General features: G+C 42.1%; 1 protein-coding gene across 15 annotated transcripts in view; it reads left to right on the top strand.

Annotated features, from left to right (window-relative positions):
* ZBTB20 (zinc finger and BTB domain containing 20) overlaps nucleotides 1-25,279 on the top strand; it is an 858,187-nt gene that overhangs the window by 784,290 nt on the left and 48,618 nt on the right. For 13 of the 15 annotated variants that reach the window (XM_065942514.1, XM_065942509.1, XM_065942518.1 and 10 more), the window contains 3 exons: nucleotides 1,211-1,311; nucleotides 9,552-9,716; nucleotides 10,101-10,288. In XM_065942514.1, the coding sequence (XP_065798586.1) occupies nucleotides 9,706-9,716; nucleotides 10,101-10,288 (199 nt within the window). In that variant the 5' untranslated portion in view covers nucleotides 1,211-1,311; nucleotides 9,552-9,705. The remainder of the gene's footprint in view (nucleotides 1-1,210; nucleotides 1,312-9,551; nucleotides 9,717-10,100; nucleotides 10,289-25,279) is intronic. The other 2 variants (XM_065942523.1, XM_065942524.1) reach the window with 1 other exon arrangement.

The following is a 25,279-nucleotide window of genomic DNA, read 5'->3' as shown; positions in this document are numbered from 1 at the left end:
TAGGCAAAGCTTGTGAAGAGTAGCCTGAGGTATGTCTGCATTTGGGGAAAGAGAAGAGGCCAAGGAAGGAAGCAGAAGAGAGAACTGAGAGCAGGAGCGAAGTCAGGATGGTGCCATATCCTGATGAGAAGGGAGGAGAGCTTCCAGAATAAAGTGTCATCAGGCCCAGGTGACCAAAGGGCCAAGGCCTGGGGAAAAGACCTCTGGGTATGAGTCTCTGAGACAGATGGGAGTCCATTCTGTAACCCTTGAGGTTGCACTCCTCAGGGTTAGAGGATGCGGCAGGAAACAGACTGCAGTAAAGGGTGGCAAGAAGGCAAGAGGTCAGAAACATGTTCGAGTCAGTGGGCATCTGTAAGACAAGCAAGAATCTTGGAGCGACAAAGAGGGAGAGACTTAGGGGAAATGAGCATTGGAAGAGTCAGCTGTGGCCAGGTGGAGGGTCACCACCCCCACTTCCCCTCCCTGGGGTTCCGTAACCTCCAGAATCTGATGCCTGATGGTCTGAGATGGAGCTGATATAATAATAATAGAAATAAAGGAGTGTTAGAAAGTGTTAGTCGCTCAGTCATGTCCAACTCTTTGCGACCCCATAGACTGTAGCCCACCAGGCTCCTCCATTCATGGGATTTTCCAGGCAAGAATACTGGTATGAGTTGCCATTTCCCTCTCCAGGGGATCTTCAAAACCCAGGGATTGAACCCAGGTCTCGTGCATTGCTGTCAGACTCTTTACTGTCTGAGCCACCAGGGAAGCCCAGAAATAAAAATAAATAGAAATGAAGTGAGCAATAAATGTGATGCACTTGAATCATCCTGAAACCATCCCCCTCCCCCCCACTCCCCCGGTCCGTGGGAAAATTGTCTTCAACGAAACTGGTCCCTGGTGCCAAAAGGTTGGGGACCACTGCTCTGCCCTCACCCTCAGCTCCAACTTAGGACCAACGGCAGCTCCAACGTCAGCTCCGTCAGCTCCATCTGTGCTGGTTGGTGCTATTGACGTTCTCACACCACACAGGCAGTTGGATAAAAATGCTGCAAATGGGGCCTAGACAACACCATCTCCATCTCCCTCCCCGGACTTGCCAGGTCTCTGGTGCAAAATGCGGAACCAGACTTTCAACCAAGTCCCAGGGCTCCCTCAGAACTAGTGATCTCCATCCCCTCCTCCTTTGACAGCCTTATTTTTGTTTGTCTCTTGTCTGATCCAGATGCAGCCACTCTGTGTTCCCTGCCCCAATGAACAGCTGCACTAGGCCCAAGCCTTGGAGTGATTTACCTGAAGAGTGACACCATTTATTTGAAAACTACTGTGAGTACATTATGCCGCCAATGAAAGGCTTTTCAGTTCACTTTGTTTAATTTTTAAAAAAGCACTCACAATTGTAAGAGCAGATGAAATTTTAGATGGCTTCATCTCTTGGATGCAGTGAGGTAACCAGACTCAGTCCTGAGGTACCCACACTGGTTCTCGGCTTCCAGCCTGCAGTGTGAGCCCTGGGCAGCATCGCACCTGCTTCCCAGGTGACTGGGCTGAGCTACACGCACTTTGCAGGGACCAGTGCTGTTCTGCTGGGTCATCTGTGCCTCAGCCTGAATCCGTGGCAGCTCCAGTCCTCTCTGTTTGCCTCTCATTGCCCTTCTGTGCTGCTCTGTTGAATCCTGCTGCAGCTTGTCATTTCATGCTGCCCTGGTCACATTTGTGAGCCAGCTTTCTGTGCCCATGGCCACCTGTGATGTAGCTGCCTCTCTGTGCCCCCATGCTGTAGACTCCTTGCTACCCAAGGGGCCAAAACCCACCCTTGTGTCTGTGGGCTCCTTCAGCCACACTCTAAACCATTGTGCCCAGGTCAGCTTTACCCTCAGGATGCAAGGCTCAGGGTACTCGATTGAGTTCCCTTCAAGTCAGACATTTACGTAGGAGAAGTAAGACCCTTACAAGTCAAGTTGAAGAAGTAATTTGGGGTAGGAGCTGGACGCCAACAGGAAATAGTGATGAAAGAGTGACATCAAGTTTTGATTAATCACTGCTAGAAGTAACAGATAAGTATATGCCTTCTTTCACTATAAAAGCCAGAACTTTAAATTATTTAGAGGCTATGCATGCAAAATAATTATACATTTTAAAACAAAAACTCATGCTGGTTGTTGTACTTGCTCATTTTCCTGTATGGTGTGAGGCAGGTAATGTGGTGGTGTTTTACAGACATCTCTGTTACTGGAAAATGCTAAACCTAGGAAACTAACGTCCCTCCCAGGCTTTTCAGGTAGGATTTTCACATTCATATCCTCTATATCTTTAGCTACTCTGGGCATAAATCAAACCCAAAGAGGAGGAAGTCAGGGTTTTGTATTGTTTTGTTTTGCATTGCCTTTAATGCTGTCAGTCACCTGGATTGTAATTGGTGGTGGTGGATGTGTAGGTGAGAGTCAGGCCTGCCTGGCCAGAATGGAGACAGGAATTGCCAGACTGATCCACAGGACTAATGGGCTGGAGGGACTGGGGACTAAAGACATGACAAAAGGTCAAAAATAGAGTGTCCTCATTCTGTACCCATGTGAGCAGCTTGCTTGTGTAAACACCGTCATCCTTAAGTTCAAGCGAAAGAATGCCTTAGAAATCCCCACATCCGGACAGCTTTCCAAGTTTGTTTCCATCACAGAGTACAGTACTGCAAACACAAGGGTACAGCTGGTTTCAAAGTCTCAGCCTGGTTTATCCTTTGGGATGGAAAAGATTCTGGATTCAATCCAGAATCAGGACAGAAATTGGGACCTAAGATTTCCTAAAAATGTCTAGGAAGCCCACAAGGGAGCCTCTGTGCCGAACACCAGTGCCTGTATTCATGATTTGTGGGACCTTGAGGATGGAAACGTTGGGTTCTAATTCTTTCAGCCTTTGCTTTTCAGAAGCTCAGCTTCCTCATATGTAAAAGAGAAATAATAATAAAACTTACAGAGACTTGCTTGGTGCAAAACCTTCATTCAATAAGGTGAATATGGTATAAACATTGCTCAGATGCTCAATTGTGTCTGACTCTTTGTGACCCCATGGGCTGTAGTCCTCCAGGCTCCTCTGTCCATAGAATTCTCCCAGCAAGAATACGGGCAACCCACATTTGCCATTTCCTCCTCCAGAGTATCTTCCCAACCCAGAGTTCGAACCCACATCTCTTAAGTCTCCTCCATTGGCAGGCTGATTCTTTATAAACTAGCACCACCTGGGAAACCCAGTATGGTATAAAAATGTGTTCTAATTACAAGTGAATCCCTCTCTATGGGTTTACAATCCCCGGGTGAAGTCTCAAGGCTTGAAGGGTGAGTAGGGAGGAGGTAAGTGTTAGAATTTAAAACCTACCTACTCCCATAACACCTGCACAACCAGGCTTAGCAACCTGCCTGGATTGTTGCAATGACTAAATGAGATAATGTATGTGTGGTGTCTGGCGCGGCAGATGTGAGTATATTTACTCAGTCAACTAAAATTTACTGGGTATTTGCCAAGTGCCAGGCACTGTTCTAGGAACCAAAAGTATGGCAGCAAATAGAACAAACCTAAATCCCTGCTCTCACAGCTCACAGGGAGCTCCCTGCTCTTATGTTCAGTTTTCTTCCTCTATAAATTGCAAATAGACAAAATAGGCACTTGAACACTAAGAGAGAATTGCTTTCATTTTATTTGCTGTCTTTCCTTCTGGAAAGTATAATGGGAGAAAAGGTAAAGGATATGGAGAGGGGAGAAATAGTATCCTAATTCATCCCTCCCTCACCTCTGACACACATGCAAAACCATAGAACATTCCCTGCCCTGATACATGGCCCAGGAGACTGACGTTTCCAGATTATGACACCCACGCTGCCTTTTTCTCTGGCTACCTTTTAATTTGGCCAAAAGGAGTTAAAAGATGCTTGCTCCTTGGAAGAAAAGCTATGGCAAATCTAGACAGTATATTAAAAAGCAGAGACATCACTTTGCCGACAAAGGTCTATATAGTCAAAGCTATGGCTTTTCCAGGAGTCATGCACAGATGTGAGAGTTGGACCATGAAGAAGGCTGAGCAACAAAGAATTGATGCTTTTGAACTGTAGTGCTAGAGAAGACTGTTGAAAGTTCCTTGGACAGCAAGGAGTTCAAACCAGTAAATCCTAAAGAAAATCAACCCTGAATATTCATTGGAAGAACTAATGCTGAAGCTGAAGCTCCAGTAATTTGGTGCCTAATGCAAAGAGCTGACTCACAGAAAAGATTCTGATGCTGGAAAAGATTGAAGACAGGAGGGAGAAGGGGGTGACAGAGGATGAGATGATTGGATGGCATCACTGACTCAATGGACATGAGCTTGAGCAAACTCCAGGAGATGGTGAAGGCGTGCTGCAGTCCATGGGGTCACAAAGAGTCAGACACAACTGAACAACAACAACAAAAGGAGGCATTAGCAAGAGACAGGAGAGTAGGGTCAGTTCTGACTGGACGTGGGAAGCTCCATACTTGTCCTCACCCCCGCCCCGGTTTAGCAGTTTAAAGCTGAGATTAACAACCTCTCACTATTGCTAGTCCTTGGTGCATCACTTCCCTTGAGGGTCCTTTAACCTCCTCTGTACCTCAGTAGAGAGTCCTTTCATTAAACTCTCTTCAGTTAAAACCTTTCCGTGTGCCATCTGTTTCTTGCCAAGATCCTGACTGATACAGTGAGGGAGAAATATACTGAAAAACATTGTAAATCAACCTTGCCAAGAAGGTTAAAAAAATTGAAAGAATAAAATATTTTAATCATGAAAACATCTCAAATGGATCTGAGAACATTAGACCAAGCGGTGAAAGGATAAACTGTAAGAAAACATGATAAGCTAGAGTGCCAAAGGTTGGTTTCAATGAATAGACCATAGTGCTCAGGTTTGATGGGCTTCTCTAGGCCAAGTGTAGCTTGCTTGACCCCCAGCTTCAAGAGGAGCTAATGGTGTAGTAGCAGCAATGACAAACACATGAACAGAAAGAAGGTGTCAGGAGGGTGATACCGTAAAAAAAAAAAAAAAAAAAGTGTTGAAGAGGAGACTGCTTATCCTAGCATTCTTTCTGCCTTTGCTACAATTTTAATCCATTTGCCCCTGCCCAAATCTAGATATTTTAAAAGATGACTAAGATAAAAGAATTGCCTCCTTTTAGCTGAAATGAAAACTGCAGAACCGACACTCTATGAAAGAGCTACCCTCCCAGGGCACTGACTGTGTGCCAGCGCTGTGCCCATCACTCAACAGGAATTATTTAATCTTCACATCAACTTCCCAGATGGTGCTAGTGGTAAAGAACTCACCTGCCAATGCAGAAAACACAAGAGACCCAGGTTCAATCCCTGGGTTGGGAAGATCCCCTGGGGAGGGAAATGGCAACCCACTCCAGTATTCTTGCCTGGAGAATTGCATGGACAGAGGAGCCTGGCAGGCTATAGGGTCACAAAGAGACACGACTGAAGCGACTTAGCATTGCATAGCATAGCAGCCCTAGAATGTTTATTATTTCCATTTTACAGATGAGGAAATTGAGGCCCAGCAAGGCAGAGGAATCTGCCTCAGGTACACAGCTACTGGATGGTAGAGCTCAGTTCTACTGCCATCCCCCACTGAGGTGGTTTGTTACCACCTCCCCTTTGCCCTCCTCCCCAAATACTGTACTAAGCCTCTTCCATGTATTATTGGGAAGCAGAATAAGGTAAAGATTACCACACCAAAAAGATGGGGGACAGGAAGGGCAGAGGTCAAAATTGTCATGAAACAGTGACTCAGTATTTATGAAAAAGGGGTTCTAATTCTTTTCCACCCAACCAGGCTGATGAGTGGAAGGCATGTTAATATGTAGGAGAGGGTGGGAGCCCAGTGAAGAGAGAAAATTGGTGAAGAGAACACTCTCCCTCAGCAGCCCCCGGAGACTGATGAGAGCTCACAGAGATAAAATATTTATTTTCCATATGTCGCAGAGAGCATTGCCATCGTTGTATGTGTGCAATATGTGCAAAGAAGTGTGAAATCTATACATCAAATGCCACCGATCTAGTTAATTTCCATGCATTTAACATGCTTATTACCTACCATCTCCTCAATATGTTTTCATGTATATTTCTTGCCACATACAATATGGTCTAGTAAGGAAAGAGCCAACATCACCCACAACCTTACTCACTGCTATGTTTCAGCCCCAAACTTGTTGCCATGGCCAGCACAATGAGAGTTAAATACCAGTAGGTCCTGCTGGCCAGTTCAACCACCCGTCACCTTAAATCGCCTTTCCACTCCTCGAAGCAGCCTTTTTCTCATAACAGAAATGTTTGCTGTGGGGAGATGAAAATGTTTTTGTTCTCTTTGGACAACTGGGAGATAGTCAGCATGTCAGAACTGACCGTTGAAAGGCAGGTGCCTGTGGCCACACTTTTTTTTTTTTTTTTTTAAAGCAGAGCTCCACCAGTGTGGCGGGAGGAAGTGCACAATGATTGGTCTGTTTCTCTGTGGAAATGTTCAGGGTACACCCAGTTTTGCTTTGCATATATTTACGAAACATCTGCCCTTTTCTTGTTCTTCAATCCTTCCCCCTCACCAGCCCCCTCTCCCCTTTCTCCCAGTTTCTCTCTTTGTTGTCGTTGGCTCGTCTAACTTTTTCATTGGAGCTTTCATTTTCCGGTTGAGGGGCGACTTCATCAGAGTGTATAATTTTAACATTGAGGAGGGAGGGAGAGAGAGTGTGGGAAGTGGGAGGCGAGAGAGAGAGGGAGAGAGAGAGAAACAGAAAAGAAAGAAGGAAGCTAAGCGGCCAGAGAGCTTGGCAAACCAACCTTTGGCATGGTGACCAGGAGGAAGGTTCTGGTCTGGTGGGGAGTTTGCCTGACACGCTGCCTGGAGTCAGCTGGTGCGCTGCTGCCCTCTAAAGGCTCCAGGGACTAGTACACAGCTTCTGAGGCTTGGTGAGACTTGCCCTCGAATATGCCATGTTCATGTTCCTCTTTTATACCAAAGAAGGTATTTTCAATTAATTACTACAAGGCTTCCTTTTTCCCCCTCAATAAAATATGAACTGCAAAACTAGGGTGCATGTCTAAATGTAGATGGTTGCTATGTTTTAGAGTTTCTTAGCTCTGGAAAAAGGAATCCACTATTAGAGAGAGTGAGATGGAAAACGCATTGTTTCTAAGGTCAGTGAATGTCTCTCTGTTATGTGCAGTTGGGAAATAGCCCAGTGGTCTAAGAACAAGTAAAGGGATTTTAGGCAAATTAAGGAATGAAGAGCCAAAAGGTTGAGTTTTCAATATTCTCTATTTGTAGAGATGGTTTCAGTGTCTCTGTGCTATGAATGTTCCCCAGAGGTGATCCTTGAGATGACAGACAGGAGGGTATGATTCAAGATGTCAGGTGGGAGGCAGGATCAAATCGAGAGAAGGAAGCGATGCCATCAATAGAAAGAACAATACAACTTCTGCAAAGTTAAAATGAAAGAGTAATGTTGGTGGGCTGGCCATACACTCACCTTTCAAAGACGGTTTCTTCAATTTCCTGAAAGAAACCAAGGAAATTAGTACATCTGAAACTAGCCTAGACCTTATTTATGAACATCAGAAATAAATTTTTTATGTTAAGTGATGTCTGTCATTAGTGTTTCATCTCGATATTTAAATGACCCATGAGGACAAGCCTAGCTTTAGTGGGCAAAACAGTCCTACTCTTATCAAATGTGCTTCTGGATTCCAAGGAAAACAGCCTGTCAAGGTAGATTTCCCTGCTGCATAAAGAGTAGGAAACTTAATTGGGATTCAGACTATAACTATTCTCAAAATATACTTTAATTTCAACTCAATTTCATTCCATCAACAAACCTATATTGAATGACAGCTTTGTCTAAGCTACTCTGCTTCACGGTATACACTAGACAGCAAATCTGGGAGGGGGGCAGAAACCAGGCTTGTTTTATTTCCGAGCCCATGCTGGCACATTGCAGGCACATAGTAAGTATTTGTGGAACGAATACATGAATAAATGAATAGGTGGGGGGAAGGAAGAAGGAACGAATGGGTGAACGCAGGGAATTAAAAAATAACTAGGATGTTTTTTACCCTTAGAGAGTTTGCAGTCTCATATACATGGAATTCACCTGGAGTGCCAGCCTGACATGGTCATTCAGATTAGTGAAGGCAAAGCTGTGGCAGTGGAGAAGTCAAGGAGGATGGGAGTCAGCAAGTAAACAACAGTCTAAATAAAAAGTGTTAAGGTGATAGCAATGCAAACAGAAAGGAAACATAGGTATGCAAAATATGAAGGATGCACAATTGTCAGGACTTGACAAAATGGCTTCAAGGCAGAAGAAGATGTGTGACCCTGAGGTGTCCAACATGGTGACAAACCTGGTGACAGACAGTGGTGAGAGAAACAGGGACTGTAGAGGAAGCGTTGATTTTCATGAAGAAAATCAGTTGGGTTTTGGGAACTCTAATCTTGGGTACTTCCTTACACTGAAAACCAGAAACCAGTTCCTAGAGGCCCACATAGACAATCAAGATTTGGAGGTTCATTCCTTAGTCACCATTTAATAAATAATTGGTAAAGGATTGCCGTTTGTTGCTTTTGTATTGGCTTCCTCCATCCTAAAAATATGTCTAAACGCTCTCCCTCTATTTTCATCTTCACCATGCCATCTCTGCCTCCTGCCCTCTGGAAAAGCAGATTTGATTTCACAACCTGTTGGACCAGAAACACAGCATGCTAATTCATAACACCATATTCTGCGAGGGCAGATTTAACTACCCAGTACAACAAATTTCAATACAAAATATTCTGTATAACAAGTCCATTGCCATGCTTAGAGAAACAAGGGAAACATGGGAACAGACCCACTTACAACAAATTCTGTACCACACATAATCTTCTACCAGAAAATATTTTTTAAAAATACTTTTTCTATTCACTATACTATGATGATAGAAAAAGCTTAGAGCCAAGGAAACTGGCGGGGGTGGGTGGGGCGGTGTTCAGAGTATGACAAATAATTTGATTTGACTAGGGCCAAGGGTGCGTGCAGCGTAAGCTGAGTATGTATTCATTTATATCAGCTGCATGGTCCGAGGGAGAGGGACTGACTGATAGTTGAGCTCTGCCTCTTCCTCTTCGTGGTCCCAAATCACAATTACTTTCTACTTCCCTTCACCCTTCTCTTCCCAAGCACACAGGCACACTCCTGCTCTCCAGGATCATGCACTAAATTATTTTTCTAAAAGGGGAATCTTAAACTTCACATGAGTACAGAGTTGGAATAGAAGATCTCTATGTGACATCTTCCTTCTTTACCTGCTGGAGTCTAAGCTCTTTTCACTTTTCATTTGCTGCTCTAACAAAGTTTTTCGTCACTGTCCCTCTCATTGGTACAGCCTGCAAGTTTAGATTGTGATTTGAAATTATGTGTTGATCTAAAACAAAATCTAATAACAGCAAGAAAGTTCCGTAATGTGTTCCATGAATAGAAACTGAAAACCAGAAGGAACCTTTAAGGCCTTCTAATCCAAGCCCTTTATTTTACAGATGAGGAAACTGAAGCCCAGAGAGGTGAAGTGAGGTGCCCAAGTGCCACACAGCAAGTTAGAGGCACAGCTAGTACCATAGCTCAAGTCTCCTGACTCCCAGTCCAGTGCTCCTCCCATTACTCCACGGGTCCTGTCTCTAAGCTTCCTGACAAATGCTAGAACGGTAAAGCCTCCACTAGTATTTTTCCAGACCATGTTAAAACTCTTACGGGGGGAAGAAAGGATGCTTTCTTGGATAATGTCAGCCATACGTAGCTCAAGCTGTCTAAAGTTCTGGGACAGGGTCTTTTTATGCAGCCAACAGAGTCCAAATGTGGTGCTGTTTGCTTGGCCCATATGCTTTCATGTGTTCCCAGTTAGGCCATTACTGGAGGGAAAAAAAAAAAAAAAAACAAGAATCAGCTTGTTTTAAAACAAGGGACATACTGGACTCCTTCCCATCCCCCCTCAGGAAAAAAAAAAATCAAGTTATCTTTAACAGATTCTAAAAATGCCTTTTCCCAAATATGCAGTCAGTTCCTTCAAAGGGCCCTTTGTTTATTTTCAGGAAGAAACCCAAGACAGCTGAAAACCAGAAGGCATCTGAGGAGAATGAGATTACTCAGCCGGGTGGATCCAGCGCCAAGCCGGGCCTTCCCTGCCTGAACTTTGAAGCTGTTTTGTCTCCAGGCTCAGCCCTCATCCACTCAACACATTCACTGACAAACTCGCACGCTCATACCGGGTCATCTGACTGTGAGTACACCACTTACACCACTGAGGTGATGGTGTCTTCACGGTACTTGGAGCAGGCTTCTCCCCCCCGGGTTCGGGCTTTTCTGCATTCAGAGCAAGCTGTTTCCATTTGGTCTTCCAAAGTAGCCAAAAGTAACTTACCACCATTTTGAGTCAGCCAACATCTATATTTTCAAAGCTAGAGTGTGTTTTAAAACCAGGTGACCAGTCATTTGGCCTCAAAAGGCAGAATTACATGAACCACATTCTCTTTCATAACTTTAACTCAAAAACAGAAGCTGTGTTGCTATTTTCTAATTATTCTTTTGTCCCCGTGATCTGAATAATGGTATTTCCACCATGACGAAATTCAATGACCAAATATGGACCTCAAAAGGAAACTTCCATTTTGAAATTACATAACACAAGTCAACTTTGCATTAGTTATTGTAGCTTGGCTGAATTTCTCTTTCCAGTTTTTAATTTATTTTGAAGTGGTTAAAGGACAGCATAAATTTATAGAAGAAAAGAGAATGGCTTCCAAGAATTCAGAAGCCACCCAGACTTCACGTAGCCAATAAGAATTCAGGTTAAAAATATTTTTTAATTAAAAAAACTGCCTACGGGCTAAATTTGGAAATGGGCAGCTTAATGAGATTGTCGCTATTGAAATCACTCCATTGCTGTTTATTTTCACTGTCTTCCCACTAATCTGAGAATCACTTCTTCAAATTCTCTTTTAAGAAAGTTGATAAATCACGTTTAGAAGATATTTTCTCTTTCTGAAACATAACTCAGTACTTCAGAGAGAAAGCAACATGTGTGTTGATGATAGAAGGGAATAGGATAACTTGGAGTCCATTGGGAAAGAATATTCTTTTATTCCAACAGCTATTCAGAACTGACCTCCACAATGGATGTCAGGCAGAAAGTTGGAGTCTTCTTCTTTGGATTAAGCTAAGACCAAGAAAGTTTTCTTTTCAGAAAAGAACTCCATTTATCCTGTCCACAAAGCAAAAATTATTAATTAGGAAATGAGATTTTAAATCTCCTATTGTTATTTTTCTGACAAAGCAAACATAAAACTTTGCAGAAAGGGCAAGAGGTGAATAAGGCTGGGACATTCCATTCTGTACGTTCTTCATCATAATAGCCTCTAGATAAGGGACCTCACCTTTTTCTGCTTATGACTGAGCTGAGACCATCCTTCAGCTGTCGCAAGAAAACAAAGCAAGAAATAACAAGAGCCAAGTGTCTGCAACCCGTGTGCATTGTACCAACGTGCTGATTCCATAGAGAAACTTGGGGGTCAGAAGTGGGGACTGTGTTCTGTGGACCGTCAAAATAGTAACATTCTTGGCCTTCTTGCCTGGCAGTCTCCAGCCTAATAGTAATTACAGGAAGAATTGGAAAATAGCATGGCACGGTGCCCATAGACATGTGCGCACTGTCCCTACCTACCAGGAAGGTAGCCTGTTCCTGTGGAGAAGGGCCTGGAGCTCCTGCATGCAGACCTCCAACGTCTGGCTTTCTGCCACAGCTTATGGGGAAGATTACATAGAATGGCCTTAGCCCAGAAATCCCGTTACAGCCAAATGAATGTTTTGCCGAATAGAAAGAAACAGCACTGGGCTGTTGATAAAACTTTACCATAAGCATCCTTTGGCCAGCCTGTGACATTAACATGAAATATGTACAAGGAGCAGCCCCTTGGTGACCCTGAGGAAACTAGTGGATCTGAGCTCAGTTAGGTCTGAATGCCGTTGGAAGGGGAACAAATAGGGAGGAGAAACCTAATCTCCAGCTGTTCAGAAAGTCATTCTGATTTTGCCATTAAGATGTGTAGGTTTTTTCTGTTCCAACCTGTTGTTTAAATTGATTATACTTTTCTCCAAATATATTTGGATTGTAGTTTGTCCTGATTTGAGCCTACACTTAGAAGAAAATTGTTTTGAGGAAAGATTCACAGAAATCTGTCCATTTGGAGATTGCTTGAGAGAAGACAGGAAAGAGATTTATTTTAAGCTGTTAAAATTTTTGGATGCTCTTCTTGCATTCAAGAGAATTTTTTTTTTTTTTACTTTCAAATGTCATTCTTACCATAGATTAATTTAAAAGCCTAATTTCTTTAAGGTAAAATATTCAGTTTCTATTTATAAGAACTAACAGATTTGGGGCATTTAAAAATAGTGCCCTTGACTTGTTAGTATCTTTAACTTCAGAAACATTCCACCAGTATGTGGTGTTCTAAGTGTTCACAAGTGCCTGAATTTTTATAGCACCTTTTTATTTGTCATGTGTTTAGCTAAATTATTCTTAGGCATGGCTTAATGACCATTTTCTGTCAGTCATTATAATTCTTCCCAATTTGCAGATGAGAAAACTAAGAACATTGACACCCGTATAGATGAATGCTTGATAATCAGGGGGAGGAAAGAGGGGGATGTTTGTGGATTTGCTGTCACTGTGAGCAACCTGAATTCTCTGTTCTGAGTCTGAAGATCGTATTCCTGGCTTGAAACAGCTTTCTTGAAAATGTGCAACTACTCATATTGGTGATGGGGTTATAGAACACGGTGAATAAGCATCCCCATGAATGCAAAGTCAGTTCTGCCTATGAACTGGTCAGGGTGGGCAACCCATGGCGCTGTTACCTCTAAAGGACACAGCCCATATTTTGGAGAAAAAGGACAAGTGTGACCTCTGAAATTCTCAGATGGCTATTTAACCTCCTGAGCCACTTCAAATCCAGCAAAGATTCCAGTAAAAGTCAAAGCAAGAGGGAATATGGCTGAGAAATGCTTTCCTTGGTGAAATGATGAGGTTAATATCACTACTGAAACACGTGCTCCTTTCCAGTGCGCCCACTATGATCACCTTCTAGAAAAATTCCCCCACCACCCCTTAGCGTGTCACCTCCTCACCACTTCTGACAATCTCATGGTAAACAAATGCAGATGATGGTAATGGGAGCCATTAAAATGAGCTTCGGAATGCAAAGGGCATCGAACCCCTAGGCGTCTGACAGAACAGTTTCCACTGCGTAGGCTGAGGATGGGTGGAGCCAGCCTCCCCATTTAAACCAAGAAGTAGGACTAAACCTACTCCTACTCTCCTACCGCAGGAGAGCGGCTGGAGCTCTTCCCAGGAAAACCTTTCTTGACAACTGTCAAGCCTAGCACATCTCAGTCATGTACATGTGACAGACACTTCCATTTTGTCTTCCTCCAGATAAGGCTCCGGTCAAAGGGAGGAGTGATTTCCCCAACCCGCTTTGGCTGCCTCCCTACTTTGGAAGGACCTAGTTTGATGTCTGCTTTGTTGGAAGCTGACATCTGTGGTTACTTACCTTCTCGTGTCTTGCACTGGTCTCATCAAATTATCTCATTTTTTGTGTCCTTGCCAAGATGCACTTATGCATTAACAGTTTTTATTTATTTTTAATTTAACCTTTACACATTACCAAACTGTTGTGTGGGCGGGTTTAACTTTAGCTCTGTAGGTAGCATAAATCTTAAGGGGCTGAGCATTTTCGAGGGAGGAGCCGGGTGGTCTCTTTCTTGGCTCTCAGGCCTTCCACCTCACTTGGCCTTCCCCCTCCCAAACCTTTGCGTCAGTCCCCCCAGACCGAAGATTTTAGTACACTTGGTTCATTATGAACTTTTAAGCAATTTTTTATGAGAACAAAACAAAGAGGATTTCTTTATGGCAAACTCCATTAATGCCACATTAAGGCTGACATTTTAATTACCCCAAAGTCAGGAAATGCAAAGTTCAGGTTCCCACAGCAACAGAAACTGTCCCCTTGAGTGCCGACATCACAGCGGATTTTTTCATTCCCGGATTACACAACACCGGGCGCGAGGACATTGTTTTTTATCCACGTACGTGGAAAGGAGCACAGCTTTTATCCTTTGTTTTTTTTCCGGTAACTACAGTTGAGGATATGGGTCTTGAGCTTCCCTTCCCAAACCATCTATATGTGTTATCCTGGAACGGAAGACGATTAGAGCTCTACATGTGCACACGGACAGAATTAAAGTTGCTGTGGGAACATTAACTCTGATTTCCGGACTTCCGTGCCAGTCACATTTAAACCATAATGTTGTAATTTTTGGCATGTAATAAATGTGCATTTCATGTACACAGACAGAAAGAAGCATAAAATGTATTTTAAAGAGCAATTAATTACTAACTTTGTGATTAAAAAACATTTGGTGCATGTTCCTTCCCATTTAGCATCAGCTGCTGGTCTTAGCCAGGCCTAATAGATGACATACTGTGTCTCATCCTGTATCTCAGATGTACTTACTGTATGTTCCTGTTCTTCTAGATAATTAATTCCCTTAGTAAAGCTGTAGGGGGAAAACAAAATGGAAGGAATATGCAAGCATGTAAATAGGGTAAAGGATATTTTGAAGGAAATGATTCATTTCTGCAAATAAACCTCTTAGTTCCTGATAAAGAGCCAGAAATCTGCTAAGTGGGTGTAGACAAAGGTTTCTGGCCACCTTGGAGCATCTGGTCCAGGGCCATCAGACAAACTTGAAAGCAGATTTCCCCTGAATTCCGGGCATGCCCAATGGGGAAGTGATTTTACTCTGTAATAACTGTTCAGGCGTAAGGCTTCAAAAGTTGTCTTACTCTGTAATGGCTTTTCAGTTTATATTCAAACTGGAAAAGAAAAGTGGTAGGGACTCAGGTAAAATAGAAGTTTTTCCAAAGAAACCTTGATTTCGAGAGTAGTTTTTCATTCCTTCAGATTTGAATCTGGTTGACCTATTTGTGTTAGAGAAGGAAGTGTTTCAAAAAGAACTGTTTGAACAAGTTTGTTAGTGAAAAGAACTAGTAACCATCCCCCCAGCCACAGTGTTTAAGAACACAAATGCTTGAAGCATTATTTGAAACGGGTGGATTTTTACTGAAGGGATGTGTCATCTAAACTCTAAATTTAACATCTAAATTTAAGGGGAACATGCTTATGGAGAAGTTGAACAGAGGTTCTTGCTATTTATCCATTATCTCTCCTGTCATGTATTTATTCCTTTTGTTTAGTTTGATTGTGTGTTGTGTTTAACTGTTAAGAGAAAGAGTTCAGGTTTACAGAGCTCTGACTTGCTTTCACTTGGGCTGTCTGTATGTGTGAATGTATGTCTGGATGAGTGAAAACCACTCATGCAAGTTTGAAGGTCTCTTTGGCAAATTTGACTGCGTGTTCAGAAAGTTTCCAATCAGAAAGCTGATTCAGTGTAAAACATTCCAAAAACTTCCTGAGGCACCTGTTCATATGAAAAGATTGGATTTCTGCTGGAGGTGCTCAGAAGGCAGTGTTTATAACTGAAGATCTCTGTTTGGAGTGCCAAAAAATGAAAAACATTTTGGCCCCCAAAAAACCTTCATAAATGTTCAAAATGTATCATCAAACAAAAGCTTCATTTGGATTCAAATGCGTGTATCTCAGCAGATGTGTCTAAACTAACTGGAATCCCACAGGAGCAGCTGAACTGGATTTTGGTATGTCTTGATAACTGAAAGAGTTATTCTTAGACTTTGGAAGGACAAAAATGGTCCATCTGTGAAGAACTGTAATAGAGACATGGCAAAAAACAGCATCCTCTGAAAGAGTTTATTTATGGAATTTAGGACAAGTTGGACAATCCTGAAAACATTTTGGGGTCACACTAATTTGCAGAAGAAATAGAGCCAAAATGGGATGAAATGAGTCACTACAGATCGTTATTATCTTATGGCTTTCTATTAATTTTCTAATAAGATTCCATATCAGTTAAACAGTAAATAGAGCATCTTTGATGCAACTAAATGCTCTCATTGTCCCCAGAGTGTCTCACATTTCTCTTTATTTTACTTCCTATAAAGAATTATATATTTACCTTTTCATCACTAACAGTTTAAACTTGTTTTTCCTGCTATTTCATTAACAAAGTAAACCTTTTACTTAATATGTGTGGGTTCATTTCTTTAAAGATAGTCTTTCCCTTCTTTCCTTCTCTGAGTTAATTGACACATAATTTCCTTGGAATTATTTTTATTACTTATGATACCCTCTTATTTAGAGGTTTCAGTTCTTAATCCCACACTTATACATTAGAAGGCCAGTTAATTTTTTTATTTGCTCTAATTTCTTAGAGTTTCCACATAGTATATCTGGGGACACATTTATTTTTTAAAATCATATATCTTGGAGTTTCATGTCATAATCTATTTTTATAAAATTGTCCCTCTTTTTAATAAAAATTATCCTTTCCCTACAATGCTAATGTAACTTCTGGAAGTCACTCTTACCTCATTCACTCCTGCCTTCTTCCATTTAGTCACACATTAAATGCTGTCAGACCCCTGCGTCTGCGCCAAGACCTCAGCTAGGGACCAGGGCTGAAGATACAAACAAAGTACTGTCCCCAAATTTTAGGAACTTGTGGTGTTCCCACACACTTTCACCAACTTTTAAACCTGTAAAGGGTACAGATGATTACAATATGGAAGTGTCTGATGATGCACAAAAGGCTCCCAGGCTCCTGAAGCAGTGGGAAGGGCTTCTCAAGAATGGTGACATTAGACCTGGATCAGGAAGGATTAGGTATATGTAAAGCAGCGGAGACAGTGAATGGCCTTACAGCCAGAAGGGACAGAAGCAAAACCACAGAGGCACAGAAAGAGCCTGGTGTTCTCAGCAAACAGAGAAGTTCAGTTACCAGACTCAAACTTTCTTACAGTTTGCCTCATTTTAATATAAACTCACAGGACAGTCTGTATTTGAGTCACGTTGCCTGTCATTAAAAGTCAGCTGGGCTGAACTGGATGTTCCTTTGGAGACATTTGCTTTCCAGATAAATAAGAAAGCAAGACACCACTTATTTTCTAATGGGTAAAAAGTGTCTTTCTTTGCATGAGATCAGTAGATGTGGGCAAATATTAGGCAACATCTAGAGATAATTTATTGATGAAATGGTTCAAAATAACTTTCCATATTAAGGGGTTCATTCCAGGAGTCACAGAGTCACCTAGAAGTGCCATGCTGGAACTCAGTCACTGACTCGTGGTCCCTCCAGACTCTAGCAATCAGTCCCTTGGCAAATCTGGTCCTGTGGCCCATTGCTCTGAGTCACACCATGCCTTTCACTCTGCCAGATACTACATGAATGTGCTTGTGATTGTCCATGTGTAGTTGTCAAGGCTGACTGCTGATCCTCAGGGTTCCATTCTTCATTTTGCCATCTCTTATCTTGCTGGAGCACATCTTTAGTTTTTATCTGCAGCCGTTGGTGACAGTTTCATATGTGCTTCCTCTACTCGTGGCAAGTTTCATTATATAAAATTAGTGTTCCTTCATATCTGTCAGGGCTTCTCACATTCTGACTTAAAAAAATGTAGTACTGTCTTCAGAGACAGATCATGTGATCAACTGAGAGCATGCATGAGGAGTCTAGGAATTCCTTGCTTTAAGGTAATTTCAAGTCAGATCCTTCCACCAATCAAATTCATACCAGGTACCATAGTAAAACCTCTCATTACCACATGGGCTGAATAAGCACAGCTGCTTTCTTTTTTTTTGCTCTTCTTCTGCTCCTACATCTTTTGTTTTCTCTAAGGAACGTATTGCAGTTAGAACTTTTTATCAGCATTGAAAGAGAGTAAAGTTAAGCTGGTCTAAACCTATTATTATACACATGGGGAAACTGAGGCCCAAAGACAACAAGGGTTATACCAAAAGGTTCTCAATATAGTGAGTAGAAGAGCCAAAGATATATTACTCTTTGATATAGCTTTTTTTTTTTTTTTTAATATAAACTGGAGCCCTTTACTCAGAGACTTAGAGTCTCAAGAAAAAGTTTAGACATATTCACACCAACCACCCTGCAGGGTGGTTAAAGCTACATCCCTGTGTACTCGGATGCACCAGAGCATTAGTTCACTCAATTCACTGGCTTGGCAACCATGTGTAGAGTACATCTTAGGTGTCTGGCACTACAGTGAGTTCTGCAGGGTCAGAAAGGTGGAGACAAACAGACTCTGCCACCAAGAATTCTTAGTCCATACCCTCAAATCACCATTATCTTAGAAGTTAGAAAGTTCACAAAATATATTATAATCCAGTTAACATTAACATCCAGCTTAATTTATCAGGAAAGGTTCCATTTGAGCTCCCTTGAAGGATGGACAGAATTTTATTGGTGGTGAGGCATTAGGAAAAGGTATAAGATGTTTGTATTCTGGGGCAAAGGCAGTCTGTGGCGGGGTTTTAGGTAGGGGTTGCCATGATCTGGACTTTGCTTTGGGAAGATCTAATTTAGCAGCGGGGATGTGGAACATGCTTGTACATGGAAAAAGGTGAGTAGAGAGAAGACAGAATCCAGGAAGCTTTGTCAGTAGTTCAGATTGTTGGTTACCTGAGGGGGCTGGTGAAAGGGGCATAAGGAGGATCTAGACTCAACAGACTTTATGGATGAGGGTGGGCAGCTCCAGGAGCTAACAGAGTATTAGATAAGAGAAAAGAAATCATCAAAGACAGTTCCAAGAAATCAAAGAGAGAAGATGAAAAAGAAGTAACTAGAGGACAGAATACAAGTCAGTTTTATACAATGCTAAGTATGAGATGTCCCTGGTGGCTCAGATGGTGAAGAATCTGCCTGCAATGCAGGAGACCCCGATTCTATCCCTCAGTCAGGAACATTCCCTGTAGAAGGGAATAGCTACCCACTCAGTATTCTTGCTTGGAGAATCTCATAGACAGAGGAATCTGGCGGACTACAGTCTATGGGGTCACACACAGTCAGACACAAATGAGCAACTAACACTTTCACTTTCACTGAGTATGTGATAACAGGGGTAGACCCTGTGGAGACAGCTAACATCGAGCTCTAAATAGAGTTCTGGAGTAGAACAGGAGGGATTTGAAATTAGGAATAGCAAATGCTTTGACCAAAAGGGCTATATATTAAGTCATGAATGTGAAGTAAATTCGAAAAAGATTTAGTTGAGAGGAAAAAAAAAAAGAAAATAGAACCTTAAGAAATACTTATACATTGCATGATAAGAAAGAGAAAGAAAATGGTGAACCCTCAAAGGAAGGAAAGAAAAGATGGTCTAAGACAGCATATATGCATAAATATATGTAAAGGAAATTTGAAAAGCAGGACAGTTGAGAGGGACCACCAGGTAGAGGAAGGGTCTGCGGTGTTGGGTGCTCAGACAAGGAGGATGGGTAGCTCCCTGGAGGCCGCCAAGAGAAAAGAGTCAGATGTGCCACAAAAACACCATACAAAAGGGTTCAGGAGCAAACAGAATTGAATAGGAAAGCAACAATTATGAATCAGTTTTTTTTAAAAGCTTAATACTTTAAAAAGAAATAATGAGCAGGTAATGCATAAGCAGGGTATGAATATTTTTATGATACAGCAGCCCCAAGCCCATTTATAGACTGAAAAATAAAACCCAGTGTTAAGGGAGACTCTGCAATTAAATAGGCAAGGTGAGAGAATTAGATCTCTCATTTTACAGGGCAATTGGGATGATAAATATATGTAAAGGAAATTTGAAATCACTACCCAAGCCCAAAGAATCAGTAATTTTATTACATTAATTCTTTTTCTAATTCTTCCTCTTCCCTGTAGCTAATAAGAAATAATGTTTTGCAAAAATTGTTACATCTTCTTTGGATGACTTCACAAATATTCACTAACCCTCAGTAATCTCTGAGCATTAGGTAGAGGACAGGTATTATATACTTTGAGCCTTTCCATTTTCTAAAAAATTTTAAAACAAGTTATTTCAAAGCATAACCCATTTTAAAAATACCACATTCTGTGACTGTCTTTCATGATAGAACCAATTCAAGTAGTTACTAACAACAAGCCTATGTGTTGTTCTCAATGTACTCTCTCATTGTCACAGCCATCATCAAGTTGGTTATTTGTGGGCCATGTTTAACTTGTTTACTTAGTCTGTATTGTTCCCTTTGATGGTTAAAGACTTCCCTAAGGCCACAGTCCCCTGGACACAAAGTATCTGCAATTCCTCCTACTTTAGGGTGGTGATCTGGAAACAACTAAATGAAATGTTATTTTGCTCTGATATTAAATTACTGTAAAACTAAGTAAGAAAATTATTTTATCACTACTAGAAATTATACAAACAGCCACATGGAGGAATTTTGAGTATGAGCTTTTATAATTTCACAGGGAACAATGAATTCATAGTTGACGTCAAAATGGACCTTGAGGAGGTTTTCCTTTCCTCTCCAACTCCAGAAAAGAATTCTCCCTGACTCATTTATCCTCGGTGGTTTTAGCTAGGTTCATGTTATCAATTTTACACCAAAATCTCACGCAGACTTAGATGAGGGCAGACATAATTTTTAAGAAAGCTTGGTGTGGCACGTAGAATACCACAAAAAGAATTTTAAGAAATGGTGACTAAATTAACTTTGCCATTCAGTTTTCTGCCATAATCATTTCCTTTCCTGTATAATCACTTATTGTCTCTTTGCCTCATATCTCAACTGGTACTTGGATATAAAGGAGATAATGAAAGGAAAGTGTATATAAATTTGAGCTACAGGGTGTAATCCCACATCTTATGGAAAATGCACTTGCAAATTCTGAACTTCAACTCTTGAGAACTTAACCCCATGGAAAAGGAAGCCTATCTTTTTTTTTTTTTTTCCAGGAAAATATCATAGGGTTTTCCACTTAGGCCTGGGTTTTGGGTTTTTTGGGTTTTTTTTTCCTAATTTGAAGGGAAAAATATCTCTAAGTCTAGCCTATTCCATTTTATTTGGGGCTTCAGGTTCCAGAGGGGTAATTGAAGCAGCCTCATACACCTGGGCTGACAGGCTGAGCAGCACTCCTCAGCAGCTTTGGTGTCCTCCAGTAGTGACAATGGGCTGAGGCTTTAAGCAGAGGGTAGGGCTTCCCTGATAACTCAGTTGGTAAAGAATCCGCCTGCAATGTGGGAGACATCGGTTTGATCCCTGGTTTGGGAAGATCCCCTGGAGAAGGGAAAGGCTACCCACCCTAGTATTCTGGCCTGGAGAATTCCATGGACTGTATAGTCCATGGGGTAGCAAAGAGTTGGACATGACTGAGCGACTTTCACTTTCACTTTAAGCAGAGGGTAACCTTTCTCTCCAGGCTTCCCTGGTGGCTCAGATGGTAAAGAATCTGGTGCAATGCAGGAGATGCAGGTTGGGTCCCTGGATCGGGAAGATCCCCTGGAGGAGGGCATGGCAACTTACTCCAGTATTCTTGCCTGGAGAATCCCATGGACAGAGGAGCCTGGCAGGTTGAGGTCCAGGAGGTCACACAGAGTCGGACACGACTGAAGTGACTTATCACGCATGCAGCATTTCCCTCCAGAGGAGGAATTCCTGACCTGGAGGCCTCGGGTATTTCACCAGCACCATGACTGCACCTGCTTCTCAGGGTCTATGAACTCCCTAAGAAGATAGGCACACAGATGCATGCCAATGTGGACACCAGTGTGTAACTTTCCGTAGACTGGTGTCAGGGAACTAAAAGAAGGCAAGAGGCACTTCCCCAGGACGAACCCCAGTCAGAACCTGTGTCCTCAAACCTGCCCCCTAAAAGGAAACTAAGATTCAAAGGAGAAAGTCCGATGTGGGTTCTCAGGGAGCCTCCAAGCATGCTGACAGACTTCAAAAGCTATTTCCTGAACATATTGATAAGGGACTAAGGGTTTGACCATGTGTTGCTCTCACCCCATGGCCTGGCTGGTTTGCCCTTTTACTTGGGAACTTCAGCATATGCATGAAGTTTACTTGTCTTTGCTTAACCTCCCTATGTTTCCATGTCCTCGAGTGCATGATGAGAATGACAATAATGTCTATCTTGCAGCATTAGTATAAGGGCTAGAGGGAGTGCTAATATGGAAGCTCCTAGAACAGACCAGACAGACAGTGCTCAGTGAATCTGAGCATTTGCTTATAGTGTAAGGGTTTTAAATTATTAAATAAATATGGACTAAAAGTGATGCAACGTAAGTGAAGCCTGTAGCAAGTTTTCCATCCCTCCCTCCTGCTGAGAGTGACTGAGACAGAAGCTGTGGGTCTGTAGGAGGGTCTACTCTTCACTTCAGGAAAAGGCCATGCCCCTGTCCTTGTCCCTTCTGAGATTCAGGCCTGATCCTTTCCATCATCTTTTTTCCTGCTTTTATTCCCCTGTTTTTCTTGTGTTTTTTTTTAAATATTGGAAGAGAACTAATACGACTAGGCATCTACTTTGTGTCAAATACATGATATCATTCTTTACAAAACACTCCATTTTACAAATAAGGAAACTGGCTCAGAGAAGTTTAAAAAAAAAGTTTCTGAATCTTTTTTCATGGGCTTGGAAAGGTTTAGCCTATTATTTACATTATAGTGTAGTATTAAGCTACTGTGTTCTTTCTTGTCCTCAAGTATGTTCTAATCTGTGAGAGATTTTCACATTATGGAGAGTGGATGTGTGTGTTGTCTGTCTTCAGAGGGTGCTGTGGAAGCCGTGGCTCTCCCTACTCTGCTTAGGCACCTTTTCACGCTCTGTCTCCCAGCCCTATTACCCGACGAGGTCAAAGCACCAGGTCCTGAGAGTGGCCACGCTGCCACGCTGCCACATCAGACAGAGGAGAGGGCCCCTTCTAAGATGACACTCTTACAACTGAAGAAATGCGTCTAGTATCTTTCTGAAAGACGGTCTGCCTGATGGCTTCAGAGTATTTTGAAATAAATCAAAATAGAGATAAAGTTAGAAGTGTAAATGTGTTTTAGTGCCAAGGAGGGTTGCTCTTAATCACTCAGCTCACTTACCTTCCTCCATTCTGAAGCAGTTTTCAGCAGCTGGGAAGAAGCATAGTCTTAAGAAATTCAGTGAGAGCCTCTCCTGTCCCGTGGTGCCTACGTAGTTTGAGGTAATGGATAGAGAAAACTTCAGGCATTTGCTTCTCTCAACTGTGGAGCCTTTTTGCTGCTGAGTATAGAATTCTAGAGACACATGGGTATGGAACTTGAGCTATAAGGCTTTTAGTAATAGTCGCAGATCAAATGCTTAACTAGATTGTATGCAAGTCAGTATAAATCCTAAGTCCGAGTTTTAAAATAATAACATACTGAGTCATTATTTGTACATCTTATATGCTGTATTCCTTAAATCACATGTTGATGACTAATCAGCAGAACCCAAGATGCAAATTAAATGATACAATATTTACAGAGAAAATACATGTATAGCTTGCAAAGTAATGATCCTGGATCCTCAGGGTTGCAATTCTACCAAAAAAAAAAAAAAAAAAAGATACCAGTTGCAATCTGAACTCTCAACATTGTATCCAAGAAAGGAATGAATATACAATAGAGAGAGTTTCAGGACAGAACTTCCTGGTTAAAGGAGTGTGGACCTTCAAGAGACATGCTTGAGAAAGAACCAAAAGAAACACTAGGTAAGACAAATTAATTATTCCTAGTCCTCAAATAATATTCTAGAAGTTAAATTATTAAACTTTTATTTTGTCTGGGTGGAAGAATTTGTTAGGGCAGAAATTCTATCTTGTTCACTGCTGATTTCTTAGCACCTAACAGAGGAGTGCTTAGTCATAGTAGGAGCTCAGCAAATCTTTATTGAACAAATGAATGAATGAATGAATGTGGTAGGGAGAACTGAGCAAAAGTGAGAGTGTGTTTGTGAGAATTTCTCCCATTTGTAAAAGTAGAGTTACTGATTTTTCACCTAATTGGTTTCTTTCAGCAGACCAACAAAACAAAGTGTATCACAGATACCCACTGGTTTTTATGCTGGGAAAACAGAACCACTTTCTGTTGGATGTAGGCTGCTACATGTTTTGATTCGAGCAGCAATATGGGAGGGTTAAGGTCGACTTTGTAGGATAATCTGGTGCCTGTTTTTGATAGATATCATGAAAATAGACACTTATTTTCAAGATGCTCAAACAGATGATTAGGCAAAAGCTCCAGCAAACCTTGAAACAACAAAAAGGAAAGGTTTTCCCACTCCCACTTCCCATTACTGCACCATCCTGCACAGGTTTCAGCAACCCCACACCCTCCTCCTGGTCTCACCGTTTTCCCATGTCTCAGCTTGGCCTAGAGAGTACAGCATGTGTCAGTCTAGCAAAGATACGGTTCTTGAGAAATCCACTCCGCACCCATGCTCCCAAGCCTCTCTCAGGGGAAGGACATCATGTGATCTGCAGCAGATGGAGCTGGCCCAGGGACACAAGCAGTTGGCATGGAATAGAATCCTGGTGCCCTCCTGCTGAAAGGGCCCTCCAGCTCTCTGCCCACCCTCCCTCCATTGGCTGGACAGTAGAAAGATGTGTCAAAAAACAAATTCCTGGCTGAATACAGAGAGGATTGTATGAATGAGAGATGAGTTCGTGCCTCCAGAAGTCTCCGCCATCCCACTTGAATAGAAAGCTAACTTTGAAGTCACTCTGTTCTCCATGGCACAATTTCGTACAGACTCAGCTTCAGAATATTGTTGCCATCTGCTGCCAGTGCACAAGACTAAGGAAGTATTGGGGATGGTAGGAGGCAGGAGGAAAGAAGAGAGACACTCAAAGTGGGCTAATGATCGCCTTTGTGTTGGAGTCCAGGTTTCAGAACATCAGTCCTGTCCGTCGAGAACAAAACGTCAGTGTGTCTTAGACCACATCAGGCGCCGGCACATCAGATAAGACCTGCGCTGTGTGGTGCTCCGTCGCCGAGCCTTGAGAAGTGCTCAAAGTGAAATTAAAGGAGCAGACTGAGAAGACTGAAAGGAGAAAGGCGTAGCATAGAACACAATCAGGAGGGCTCTGCAGATACGTGTTAGGGTTACAGTATTCCAGAAACGAATCTACTAATTAAAGGGCCAGAAAATGCTACAGAGAGCAGAAATCAAAGGATATTAGAAGAAATGAGACACTTCTCCTTATACTTTGAATACATGGTGATCCTTTAGTAGCAACTCAGGGTGAAAGTGACCTGGCTATTGTGTCCTG

Source organism: Muntiacus reevesi, chromosome 8 (genome assembly GCF_963930625.1).
Source record: "Muntiacus reevesi chromosome 8, mMunRee1.1, whole genome shotgun sequence".
Classification (NCBI taxonomy): domain Eukaryota; kingdom Metazoa; phylum Chordata; class Mammalia; order Artiodactyla; family Cervidae; genus Muntiacus; species Muntiacus reevesi.
This window is presented reverse-complemented; position numbering and strand designations above follow the sequence as displayed.